The following is a 13,049-nucleotide window of genomic DNA, read 5'->3' as shown; positions in this document are numbered from 1 at the left end:
TGCCTTGGGGAGGTGGGGAGAAGCCAGAGCTCCAGCGGTGCGTGGTTTCTTGCTTGAAGCCTGGGCAGGGGGACGTGCCTTTTTGGGGGTCCTCCTTCGGGTGACTTGGAAGCAGGCGCTGAGGTTGGGCAAAATGCCACCTGCATCCCGTGGAAGAGCAGAGAGGACGGTCCCCCACCACACAACTGGGTCTCACCTTGGCTCTGTCTTCCCTGCGGGGGCTGGACCCCAGACCGATGGGGTCACCCTGGGTTTGATGGCTGTCTCGTGGGTTTGGCTCGCTGTCGCCCGGGGGGGTCGGGGCGCTGCAGGCATGGTCCCTGCTTCGCCTCACACGCCTTGGTGCGGAGAATGGGCGCTGCTCAGACCTGCAGCGCAGATGGGCTTTGCTGATGCTCAGATCTCAGATCCCCCTGCTCGTGCCAGGCTCCCGTGCTTGGGCTGGGTGAGGGAGCCAGAGCATGTTTGTGGGGGGACATCTAGGGAACATCTGCTGGCATGTACGTAGAAGTACCAACAGAAATAGAAACTGAGTCTATTTTAAAGGCTTTCTCTATGAAAAGCAGCAGTGACGCACTGCAATGCCAGCAGCTCCTTGCCGGTAGCAGACAGCTGCTCGGCTTTGGGGGTCGTCACAGCTGACCCGTGCCGGGGAACTCTTGGAAAAAGCTGAGATTTTCTAAATGTGTTCCAGAGGGGATAAAATACCTGGTGAGTCCCATTGCAGAGGCTCCTCTTTGCTGGCACACCTGTGAGCCAGGGCTCTGCAGTGGCGGCTGAGCACAAAGTGCCACTGTGGGGACGTGGCTTAGTTGTCAGTGGTGTGGTGTGGGTGGAAAGCCTTCCCAGCCACCCCACGCGTGGGAGGAGTGTGAGGTAGCTCAGTGTTCCTCTTTCTGATGGGCACGTTGGGTATTAAATCATGGGATTACTTTTTGCATGATTGAGAACAGGGCAAGGCTGTTTGAAACCATGAATGCACACTCCCCTTGGGAACAGCTGGGAGCTGTAGGCTGGATTTTGATCTTAGGAGCAGTGATTTCACCCAGTTTAGTGAAGGCTTTGATTTTCCGTGTGATACCAGTATGTATGTACTTTGAACAGGCTGCTGTGACGGTTGCTAAGAAATATTCTTAACTGTGTGCGCTTCACTTTTCCTCCCTAAGCGGTATATAAATAAATACACCAGCGTATTTAGTGAGGGTAGATCAATATATTCTTTGTCCCAGTTTTGCTTTGCAAGTGGTGGTGACAGCTTAGTGTTTTTCTCATTATTATATTCCTCTGATTGACAGGAATAAAATACATTTAATACGTTTGCTGCCTGTGCTCTGCCCTACTCTCAGCACATTTGCTGAGATCTGGAAAAAGTTGTTCATGGGGGGGCCATGCACCCCATCCTTACTCTCGTAGCTCTCTGGCAAGGATCAGTCGTGTTAAACACTGCTCTGTGCAGAATCCAATCTTGAACGTGATTTTAGGGCACTGCCCTTGCTCTCACAGGTGTCTGTGTTTAGTGGATGCCTTTTGCAGACCCATGACTGCAGAGCGGGCAGATTTTCATATGTCAAAGCTAAAATGCAAGCTCCTGCCTTGATTTCCTCCCCTGGGGAAAAGAAAAAAAACAGATCAGTGGGAGTTTTTGCTCATGAAGAGCTTCAGCATTGACCCGGTACTTGTGAGTTGTTTGGGATGTGATGTGTAGCTACCTGCCTGCATGAGATTTGCAGTGGAGATGAAAGGATGGCCGTGGCGGCTGGGGGTCAGGGGTCTTTGGGAGTGAAGTCAATGTTGAGCACAGGAAAGCTCCTCAACCAGGGTATGCACCAGGCTGGCAGCTGATGAGGCATAGCCGGGCATTGCTGTGGGTACCTAATGATGCTCAGTGTGGCTGTATGTTGGTCCCAGCGCTGCTGTCCTGCCCAGTCCGGTCCCTCCCAGCAGCACAGGTGGGAGAACTCACCTCTGGTCTGCGGGGAAAACCAGAGTTTGAAGAAATGCTCCCAGGGGTTTGCTTTCAGCTTTTTCCAGGGAACAGGAGAGGAGGTGTTTCGTGCACCACAAGCACTCACGTAGCAGCTTTCACTTGAACACCTAGGTGTAGCCATCCTCTCCTCTTGTAGGCTTTTTTGTTGCTGTTATTATGGGTATTTGCTAAATACAGCTATCCAAACCATGTCTTAAAATTGTGCTAGATCAGTGTTAGAAAGGATTTTGGTGGTTCCTCTGACAGGGGGTGGGGAACCTACCCTAGGGCATGGTTGGAGCCCGAGGGGCTCTGCCTTCCCGGCACTCCTCTGCAGTGCCAGGAAAGAAGCAGGAGGTTTCATCTGGAGTTCTGCCAGTGGGACAAGTTGTAACAAAGAGCTCTGCCAACAGGGTGCACCTGGGTATAATTTGATAGAAAACAGGATAATTCTTAAATTAAAAGGCAGCAGATGCTGATGTCAGCCTGGCCTGGGTGCTGGCGAGGTTATGGAGCAGATCACCCTGACCGCCACGGCACGTGCAGCACGGCCGGGGATCGGTCCCAGCCAGCACGGGGTTATGAAAGGTGGGTGCTGCTTGGCATCCTGATCCCCTTCTGTGACAAGGTGACCTGCCGAGTGGGTGAGGGAAAGGCTGTGGGTGGCGTCTGCCCCGGCCTCAGCAAAGCCGTTGACACGTCTCCCCCAGCACGTCCCACAGCGTGTCCAGAGCCGGGCAGGGGGCTGGGAAGGGGCTGGGGCACAAGGTTGATGGGGGGGCTGGGGGCACTGGGGGGGGGGGGTCAGCCTGGAGAGGGGGTGGCTCAGGGGGGCCCTGATCGCTCCCTGCAGCTGCCTGACAGGGGCTGTGGGCAGGGGGGGTCGGCCCCTTCTCCCAGGGAACGAGCGACAGGACAAGGGGAAACGGCCTCGAGTTGCGCCAGGGGAGGTTTAGGTTGGGTCTGAGGGAACATTTCTCCACCAAAAGGGCGGTGAAGCCCTGGGACAGGCTGCCCAGGGGGGCGGTGGGGTCACCATCCCTGGAGGGGTTTAAAAAATGTGTAGCTGTGGTGCTTGGGGACATGGTTCAGTGGTGGGCTTGGCAGTGCTGGGTTAATGGTTGGACTCGGTGATCTCAAAGGTCTTTTCCAACCTAAATGACTCCATGATTCTATCCAGAATCATGTTATGACAGCTTTTCATATGGTGTCTGTCCCTGCTACCTGCAGGAGCGGTGGCGTGCCTGGTCCTATCCGCAGCTGCCTGTGTTTTGGCAGGAACCCACCGCAGCACACCTTGGGCTTATTTTCCATGCGCCCAGGAGAGGTGTGCCCGCACCTCTTCTCGTGGGGTGACAGACTTCTCCCCTGAACTGGCGGAGGCTGGGAGTCCTCACGCCTCTGCCAGGCAGGGCTCCCTCAGGACCTTTCCCGGGAGTTGCAGGTGTTCCCTCTCCCCACTGCCTCCCTCCAGCCTCTCCTCTGGTGTGCTCAGCCCCCCGGGGCTGCCCTCTCCAGTGCTTCTCCCTCACCGCTGCCAGCCAGACCTCCCTGCTCTCCCTCCCCAGCCACGCTGCAGGAGCAAGGAGGTTTTGAGTACTGTTTCCCCACAAAATGTCAAAATTAAAACTCCCTTGTCAGGGAGGGGATGGGTGCAACAAGCGGTTTGCGTTTGGGGGATGATGCAATCCTGGCAACCCTCTGAGCACCTGTGAAATCATGAGCGGGAGGTGTTAAAGAGCCTCCTTCCTGCTCACTGCTAGACTTCAGCCTGGTTTGTTTTGTTTTCTTTTGGTTTATTGTTGTTTTAGTTTTTGGTTTGGTTTTTTTTTGTTGTTGTTTTTGTGGGTTTTTTTTAATTTGGAGCAGTGAAACAGAGCACAAAATGTATTCCAAATAAACTCCTTGTTATGCAACCGCTTCGTGACGGGGCACGAAAACCTACCCGGCACAACAAGGGATACAAGGATCTGAAATACCTACTGGTCACGGCTGAAGCCCATATTTCCCTGTTCTGCTAAGGGGCCTGTGCTTGTAATGAGCTGACGTTCAGAGCCGCAGTTTGTCCGTCTCCCAGGGGCGCTTCCCACCAGAGGCGCAGCATGAGAGCCTTTGCTGTGGGGATAAGTGGTCACGATGCAGCTCCAGCAGCACAAAGAGAGGTCTTCTGGCTGCTGGCACGTGATGCCCACCAGCCTGGCAGTGCCTTTGGGATGGCTCCTCCACTCTAAAGCTATCCTGAAGCGAGCAGCAGCCTCTGATTGCAGGTTGTGGAGCCCAGCAGGGGAAGGCGATGGCTGAAAGTGCCGCAGGGAGCAGCCCTGCCACTGCTGCAGCAGCCGGCCATGCACTGAGGCAGCCGCTCGCTCGCCGTGAAGGAGCTGAACCGTTTGACGAGGGGCGAAAACTAAGCATGGGCTTCTTGCTGGTATCGTACTTCAGACCTTGACCAAGCACTTCTGCAAAAGATTTGGGCTTTATTGCATTTTACCCAGGCCAAGTCCTTCTGCTAATGTTTTTGCCATGTCTCACCATGGCTTCCTGGTTTGGTTTTTTTGGTTTTGTTTTCTTTTTTTTCCTTCCATTTTAATTTTGTTCTTGATTTTCGGTGTGACTTGTTGTACTCTATGACAATAACCTTCTTAGCTCTAATGTCCCTCCTACCCCTCAGCAGTTGACCAAGCTCCACCAGTTGGCTATGCAGCAAACCCCCTTTACTCCCCTTGGACAGACCACCCCCGCTTTCCCTGGTACGTACCCACACGCCCTTTCTAGATATCCTTCTCTTCTTACCTGTAGAGTTTCTCTCTCTTTCTAAACTCATGCTATTTAATGGAAACAAGCAGGGCAAGTAAAACTGCAGTTGCAATGTCCATGGGAAAAGGTTATCAGGGAGACTAGACGGATGTTTGGGGGTTATGGTCCTCATGGGCGAGCTCGCAGCCATTAACCGCGCACGCCTGGACTGCTCCTGTGAAGCCACGCTTACCTTGCTCCCAGCTTTGCTGGCTTTCCCAGCAGAAGCGATGAGTGCCAGCCTCCCATCCTTCCCCACCCAGAGGAGGCAGCATCCCCTGCTGTGTGCTGATCTGGACCCTGGTGGGACATCCCCGCTTTCCCAGGGGGACCAGCTCAGTGCCAGCTGGGTGTGTTGCCCCGGCATGCGTGGGGAGCGGTGCTGAGCCAGGCAGGACAGCACCCCCATGCCTGGGGGAGCAATGGGAAGGAGCTGCGGCCTTTGGGAGCTGCGTTGAAGGGAGGACAGCCAGCCCTGGCGTGGTGCAGCAGCCTTGTCCCAAGGCTGGCGTTTTCACGGTGACCTGGGAAGCAGATAGAGCGCAGGGGATGGAGATACTTAAAGTACCTTTGTTTACTTGATGGTCAAAGTGCCGGTTGGAAATGCCTTTTCTGACAGTATGTTCATCATATTTTGAGCTTCCTAGATGAAGTGACATTGCTTATCTCCTCGAAGGCAAAAGCATTAAACCTGTTTCTTCTTTGCTCTTCAGGAGAAAAGCTGCCCTTACATTCCTCCGAAGAAGCTCAAAATCTGATGGGCCAGTCATCAGGTAAAACACAAAGCTACAGGGAAATAAGCAGGCTTCTGTTGAAATATATTTCCTAAATAGGACTGTGCCATTGTTGTGCTCTTAGATAAATTGTGGTACTTGTGCAGAAGACGGCAGGTTTTCTTGGTGGGCAGGGAGAGGCCAGGCAGCACCGTGCCTGCCTTTCTCCTGTGTACAGCATGTCAAAAGAAAAGTGCCTGGAGTTTATTGCCTAATTTTTTGATGTTTGCGTGTAACTGCCATCTGTGTAACAGAAAGACATCAGAGTTATCACCTTATTTAATTTAATTTTGCATAAACTTTGCTTAGAAACAGTAGGAAAATGCCTGTGGGAACAGAAATGGCATGCAATTTTAGCCATCTAAGCCATTCAAGGTGAGCTGCTTTTTTAGTGGGACAGGACCCCGAGGAGCCGAAGCATGGCTGTAATCTTGGAGAAATTTTGATGTCCAATGTCCTGCACATTCATCCGTATGTGCTGAACGTGCTTGTCTCTTAGAACCTACCATTGCTTAGAGGAGTTATCCTGAGACCTGGTGGCTCACAGGCGATGTGAGCCAGACCTGATGTGAGCCAGACCTCCCCTGGGCGCAGCTGGGGCACGTGCATGCTCTGGGGGCAGGCAGGGTGCATCCCGTGCATGCCTCTAAAGAGCCTGGGGACATTGCCTAACTATGAAAGCAAACGTAGCCCTAGTAAATAGACCCCACAAGACCACAGCAAATGTAGATTTCATGATAGTGACCTGCACAGCCTTGTTTTCTCTGCATGCCCTGCTTTGCCCTTTGATCACCCCAGGCACTAATCCTGCCCTGAGCACCCCACCCCACCCCCCAGTACATCGGTGGGGACTGCATGTGCATATCAAAGAGGAAGGATGTGGTGTGCTAAAATAAACAATCCCCAGGTAATGGAGAAGGACTTGTGATGCAGGGGTGGTGCGGTACCACGGCACTGTGGGCCCCAAGGGCTTCTAGCAGCACCCTTGGCATCTGAGTGTGGGGTAGGGGACACTATCTATGAGTCTGAGGAGCCTACCTTGCATTTCCAAAGACCTTGGAGTGCCTCAATGCTCCTCTGAGCCCATCCCCAGTGCTCTGCTCCCTTCAGGAGACGTTTTCTGCCATACCCAGGCTGCTACGGAGCTGAACCTTGTAACTCATGGTCAAGAGACAGGGACACCCACACCCAGAGGGACACATCGTTGTCTTAGCTGCAGTCCACCTTGCCCAGAACTGTGAGGAGGCTCGGTGTGAAAGATGGTCCAGGGCTGGAGAAGCGTGTCTTCCAGTGCAGGGTGCTATGAAGTCATTGTTAAGCATTGCCCGCTGTGTAAAGGCTGGGCAGGAGCTGTTTTGTGCAGGCTTTGGCGTTAGTGCACCTGGCACGGGTGAAGGAGGGCATAGAGCCGCCGAGTGGAGGATCTGCATCTCCACCTCCTGCATTTCCCCTCCACTGTGCGCTCCCAAGTGAAAAATGTGGTAAAGAGACCTCCTGCAAGCAGATGCCTGCATGGTGTACCCAGGCGTCATGTCTCTGTAAGGGAGTTACAGCTCAGAAGCTGCATTTGGGAAAGCGCAGGAATCATGCATGAGCGCACTGAAGATACCCAGGATTCTCCTTTCTAGAGGGGTGATGCTGAAATGGGATTGCAACGTAAAGCTTCATTTCAGTATTTTAGAAATTTTGCTTTGACAGCGCTGGTACCCAGACAGACATCAGTTCAGACCTGCTGGGTTTTAAAACCTATGCGGCTGTTGCCGGCAAAACTGGATGGGAGCTCCTCTTCCTCAGCGCAGAGGGCCTCGATGGAAATGCAGTCCAGCAAAACTTGACCATTGCTTGCAGTAGCTGCGCAGCACAATTAAGGTAGTGGCATATTGCCGTGTGGCATGAGGAATTCGGTGCTGCTGCTGTCTTGTGTTGTAGCAGCCCAGCACTTCCAGTCTCTTTGTGCTTCTTTGCTCTGTACCTCCTTACTCCCCTCTTTCCTTGGATACAGACCTTGCAGTCTTCCATCCTCTCACACACGCTGCTTTTAAAAGCCTTCATCAGTAGTTTATATCATGCGGGTGAGGGTTTTTTTGCAGTCGCTGCAAATTCCTGTGAGCCACCAGACAGCTTGTCTCTTGCAGATTTGACACAGGACATCCCTGCTTCAGTGTTGAGGTGATTTCATAAGGAATCCTGTGGGAGAGGCAGGGTTTGACCTGGCCTAGGAGCATTACGGCATGCTGTCCTCCTGCCTCTGGGGTGCACACACAGGGCAGCCTGTGGCTCCAGCCTTTCCCACTGCGGAGAGTGCTCTCCCCTGACTCAGGAGAGGCTGGGGGAAGCGTATTGCTGCCTTTGCTCCTTGCCATGTAATTCTGTAGGGAAGCAGGCTCTAACTCTTCATACAGTTCACCTTGCTTTCCCTCGGGAGTAAGAGGGATCATCGGTCCTGGGTCCAGCTAGCGTGCACGTCTTGGCAGTTTGGATTAGCTTCAGTGTGCAAATCTGTGGGGCTTTAACTTGCAAAGGACTTTGCAGGCAGCCCTCTACTAGTGATGCCGGATCCCCCGGGAAGCCGGATTTGGGGCACCAAGCTGCTGCCGTAACCGAGCGGCTGTGCCGCTGTGTCCAGGGAGGGCTGAGAGGGTGTGTGGACAGCCCTCCCCGTGGCAGGCTGCCTGCCTCTGGGGCTGGGTTTCCTAGCCGGCAGGCTGTCTGCTGCTGTGTTGAGGAGGACTTCGTGGGAAAGTGCTTTTCCCACCTCTCTCTGGTGATGCTGCAACCTTACACGATAACGCACCCTCCTCTGAAGGCATTCCCAGTGGGAAGACGGAAGGCGGGAAGTGAGGCAGTCATGGGGCAGCACCTGCGAGGCCAGCTCGAGGGATGCAGGGGAAGGTGGCACCCACCTCCAGCAGAGTCAGGTAGCAACCATCTTCCTCCTCCTTGTACCAAAGTGTGTGATCCCCTTCCCCTCCCAGCCCTGGAGCAGGACGCAGCCTTTGCAGTGTTGACTGTTGCAGGAAAGCAGTGGAGCTCCGCCGCGCTGCCTCTGCAAGCTATAACCATTTTCCCTTGCATATGTCCAGGTTTGGATGCCAGTCCCCCGGCCAGTACTCATGAACTCACCATTCCCAATGATGTAAGTAAATCCAAGTGCTTCCTCAGCATGTGTGTGTGTGCGCGTGTGTTTACACATAGATATACATGTCTTTGTGTGTGTGTGTGTATGTGTGTATATATATATATATATAAATAAGCTGCAGGCATATGACTTTGTTAATTATGATTAGAGATGCCCCTTCACCAGGTTCACTAATGCCCTGTGCAGTCTGTTGGGGATCAGCCTGTAGCATAAAGCGCCTGTTGGACTACACCCCGTCGGTAGCTTTCCTAGGCATAATCCCCCTTAATGGTCCTTTTCCCTTTCCAAGTGAACTCAGTGCTCATGAAACATGCCCAGTTGACAGCACTGGGAAGGGGAGCGAGCTCCCGAGCCAGCCCTGATTAAACCACAATTGCTTAATCTAGCACGGGCAGATCTGAGATGATGTTTCAGCTCAAGCGTAGTTACTGGGGGGTGGGGCGGGGCGAGTTGAAGAGGAGGTAAGTAAATAATTTTTCTGATGCCACAGAGTGCCACACAAGCGTCTGAAGGATGGTGCGTCTCATCTTAGTACTGCTGGCAGGCAGCTTTTGGGTCTTACGGATGGAGGCATTGTGGGAAAGTGGATGTTGGACTGGGATATTCACTGGAAGGAGGCTGGAGTCATGCTGGGCATGGAGCAGTGTGAGGAGAGTGCGTGGGGATGCTCAGGTGGGAGGAGGAGGGATGGAGAGCCCAACACAGCTGGCACCTGAATCCATGGGTCTCACTTGCTTCTGGACTGGCCCGTGGGTCTCTGTGGGTTAACTAGCCTGCGCTCAAATCAGGATCGGGGCAAATGGTGACATGGCTTCCAGTCTCTGTCCCCATCTGGATCACATGTAAGCATCTTCAGCCCGTCCTCATCAGGAGTTTCTGGATCGGGTCTGGCAGCTGTCGCTACTTCTTCCTGCTGTTCACCAACACAAGACAGTGCAAGGGAAGAGCAGCAACCTGGCTGCAGCTGCTGGGCACCTCTGCTCCTCCAGGATGTGTACCCAGGCCTCCTTCCACCTGAGAAACATGGCAGTGAAACAGCTTCCAAGCATCTGCTGGCTGAAACCCTTGGAGATGCTTTGCCCCAGGGCTGAGCACTGTGGGAAGGCTATGCAGAGGAGCCTGTGGGATACAGCAGCAGGGCTGATCCTGGATCTGTTTCTGTCCATCCAGCAAGGATCCCCCTTGAGAGGCTGCAAGGAGCTTTGCAAGTGCTCCTTAGGTTGCAACAGTCATGTCTGTCAAGCATGGGGGACCATAGCCCTGGCAGCAATGAGGGTATCTTCAGGAACATCAAATACCCTTGCAAAAGGGCCCACATGGGAGAAAAAGATGCCAAGAGACCTCCCACAGGACCCAGGAGCACTCGGAGCATTCGCTCACCAGAAGCCCAGCTCTCATCAGACCTGCACAGCACTGAACATCATCACCTGCATCCCTCTGCCCACTGAAAAATGCCTCCTTAGCTCTGCCTCCTGTTGTTTTGAAGGATTTTAAACACTCCCTGTCACCTTCCCTGGAAGTGGAGGACAGGTTTGGGTTTCTTAAAGCAAAGGGTCTACAGGTGTGGTTTAGTGGTGTAGATCAGCTTGGGGTTGTGCTGCAGTTCAAGGAAATCTGATGATACTCATCTTGTTTCTCCTCTGACTGTCAGGAGAAACCTGAATGCTGTTCAGCTTGGCTGTTGCTGAACTTGTGTCTAGTCTGGCTCCTCAGGTCTCCCCAGCAGGTTCCCATCTGTAAGGGATTTTCATTTGCTGTAGCATCTCTGAGTTACTTCTGCGTCGTGAAGACCAGAATGGGCAGCTGTTGGGCCAAACACCCCACTGCAGCCCCTGAGATAGTTGATACCCTTCCAGCACTGCAGTGGGGTTTATATTCAGGTCCATATGGGACAAACCACTAAGGTAGCCCCATGATCTAACAAAAGGGCTGGTGAACATTTGGAGGAGTAGTTGTCTGCACTTCTACAGTGACAGAAACCCAGCAGCTCTCAAGATGGATGTCCCACGTATAATATTCCCAGGTGCGACCTTGGTAAAGAGCTCAAATGCTGATGGCCAAGAGAAGCATGCAGAAACACTGCATGCCTGTGTTGGTAAAGTGGACATCTCAGTATGTGCTACCAGCTGCGGAGGTGCTTGAGGGAACCATAGTTTGATGCACAAATGAGCAAGAGCAAAGATGAAGACTGTTGAAGTTCAAGCCATTGAGGACCATTGAGGAAAGTCAAGGGACAGGTAGCTGAGGAAATTCAAACCTCCAGCTGGCTCTGATTTTTTCACAAGCGTGTGAAAGACATGTTTTGAAGTAGGATTCTCTTCCTCTGCTGGTGCCACAGCCACACGGTGCTCTCCTGTCAGTGGTGTGCGTGCTGGAGAGCCCTTGTGTTGCCCCAGAAGAGCTGAAGGGAGTATCAGAGGCAGTGAGGATGTCCCAGCAGGGTAGAAGAATTGTGGGATGGGGTGAGCAATGCAAAGCTATCAGTGGTGTGTGGCTGCACCAGCTGAGGAGGGGCTCTTGGGGTTGGGCTGTCCCCGGGGAAGGCAGTGGGCTTGTTTTCTTCTGGTAATGCACCCTGTATAGCCACCGTCAGGTCTGCTTGATTGGCAAGGGGATGAGTGCAGAGCACAGTCTGAAATGTGACTAACTCCCATCCTTGCAAAACGTTGACCAATTATTAGACCATGAAAATTATTATTACCGAAATGAGCCGGTATAACACCTCGGCCTTCTTGAAGCCCTCTGAGATGCTGGGCATTGTGTGTGGATAATTGAAATTTGCCCCCGAGGAGCAGAGCGAGGCAGGCTGCTGGACTTGCCCTGGGAGGACCATGCTCACATGCAGGTGGGATTCACCCCGGGGCTGGCTGTCTCCTGTTTTCATGAGCATTAAGGTCACTCGCGCCCCAGGGCAGAGGGAGGAAGGCTTCTGGCCAGCGCCGTGCGGTTGTGCTCATGTCTGGTGACTGCCAGAGCTGCCGCTTCTCAGACGTTCCCCCCGTGCTTTTTTTCTAGCTAATAGGCTGCATAATTGGACGCCAAGGGACCAAAATCAATGAAATTCGGCAGATGTCGGGAGCGCAGATCAAAATCGCCAACGCCACGGAAGGGTCATCGGAGCGCCAAATTACCATCACAGGAACCCCTGCAAACATCAGCCTCGCGCAGTACCTCATCAACGCCAGGTGAGACCCCCCCGCCGACCTCCGCCGCCTCCTGCCACGGCCGAACCCATCCTGCCAGCGTGGTGGGAGCAGCGCTCGCTCCCGGCACCACGGGCCAGGAGGGGCTTCCTGAGGCCAGCTGGGACGGATGGTGGCTTGCTGAGACCTCTGAGCGGGGACCAGATGTCACCAGCGGGACCTCTCCCCGCACCTGGCACTTTGGCTGGGGACTGGGAGCTGCTTCGCTGCCGGCGGAGCGGCCACGGGTTGCGCCGGTCGTCTGCCCACCCACCACTCTTGCTCAAGGATTTTGGTCGTGGGTGGGAAAAATCGCCGCCATCTTTCCCTGCGGATGAGGCAGGGGACAGGGACGGGGACAGAGCTGAGCCGGTGGTGGGGAGGCATCACTTGGGACCTGCTCGCTGGGATCCCAGCATCGCTTACTGCCACCTCGAGCCTCTTCCGTGTGCTTCCAGGCCTCCCAAAGGCTTTCCTCCATCCAATGAAAATAATCAGTCCAATAAACACGAGACATGGGAACGGCCTGATTGCTTCCTTTTCATGCTCAAAAGCTTGGTGCAGCAGGACTTTGCAGGGGCCAAGGGTTCCCAACACCACCTCCAGCTGGGGGGTGATGCTGCCTGTGCTGTGAGGGGCCGGGGGTCTGGCAGGGGGCTGCGAAGGGATTGTATGGGAGGGGTGCGTAGCTGGAGAACAGTTGGTGACCAGTTTTGTGCTGGCAGTGAGCCGTGTCCGGGGTGCTCACACAGACCTGTTTGCGTCTATGGACTTGTGGATGGGGAGTTTAAGGGGAGACAGGGCCTTCCACTGGCTTTGCGCCTGCTTGGCCCAGCTGTGCGAGCTAAGGCCACTCGCCCATCCGTGCCCTCCGCTGCGGGCAGAGTCGGTGCCGTGCCAACCCGCCGCCAGCCCAGGATGTGCGCGGCTGCAGGAGGCTGCCAGCAGGGTCCTGAGGATGGGGGGCTGTCAGTGGCGACTCTGACGTTCGTTGGGGTGTTGGCTGGGAGAACCGGTGAGGTCTGTATGTTCTTTCTCCTCCTTCCACCCAACCCACCTCAGCCCCTACCTGAAACAGACCTCCACCATCCCCCCCTGCCCCGCTGTCCCGCTGCCCACACCCATGGCGCCTCTCCAGCCACTCAGGAGAGGGATGGGGCCGGCCGCACGGCCGAGTGGCTTTCCCTGCAGCT

At 54.3% G+C, this 13,049-nt stretch overlaps 1 protein-coding gene across 33 annotated transcripts in view; it reads left to right on the top strand.

Moving 5' to 3' along the window:
• The window catches only part of PCBP3 (poly(rC) binding protein 3), a 73,781-nt gene that overhangs the window by 43,618 nt on the left and 17,114 nt on the right, over positions 1-13,049 (top strand). For 13 of the 33 annotated variants that reach the window (XM_055811724.1, XM_055811723.1, XM_055811727.1 and 10 more), the window contains 4 exons: positions 4,638-4,716; positions 5,476-5,535; positions 8,619-8,671; positions 11,690-11,859. The exons of 1 other annotated variant lie outside the window; for it this stretch is intronic. In XM_055811724.1, the coding sequence (XP_055667699.1) occupies positions 4,638-4,716; positions 5,476-5,535; positions 8,619-8,671; positions 11,690-11,859 (362 nt within the window). Of the gene's footprint in view, positions 1-4,637; positions 4,717-5,475; positions 5,536-7,233; positions 7,405-8,618; positions 8,672-11,689; positions 11,860-13,049 lie in introns of those variants that run through there. 19 more of the 33 variants (XM_027792289.2, XM_027792278.2, XM_027792272.2 and 16 more) reach the window with 8 other exon arrangements.

This window comes from Falco peregrinus, chromosome 8 (assembly GCF_023634155.1).
Source record: "Falco peregrinus isolate bFalPer1 chromosome 8, bFalPer1.pri, whole genome shotgun sequence".
Taxonomy (NCBI): domain Eukaryota; kingdom Metazoa; phylum Chordata; class Aves; order Falconiformes; family Falconidae; genus Falco; species Falco peregrinus.
The sequence above is the reverse complement of the archived record's forward strand: the minus strand, read 5'-3'. Positions and strand labels throughout refer to the sequence as shown.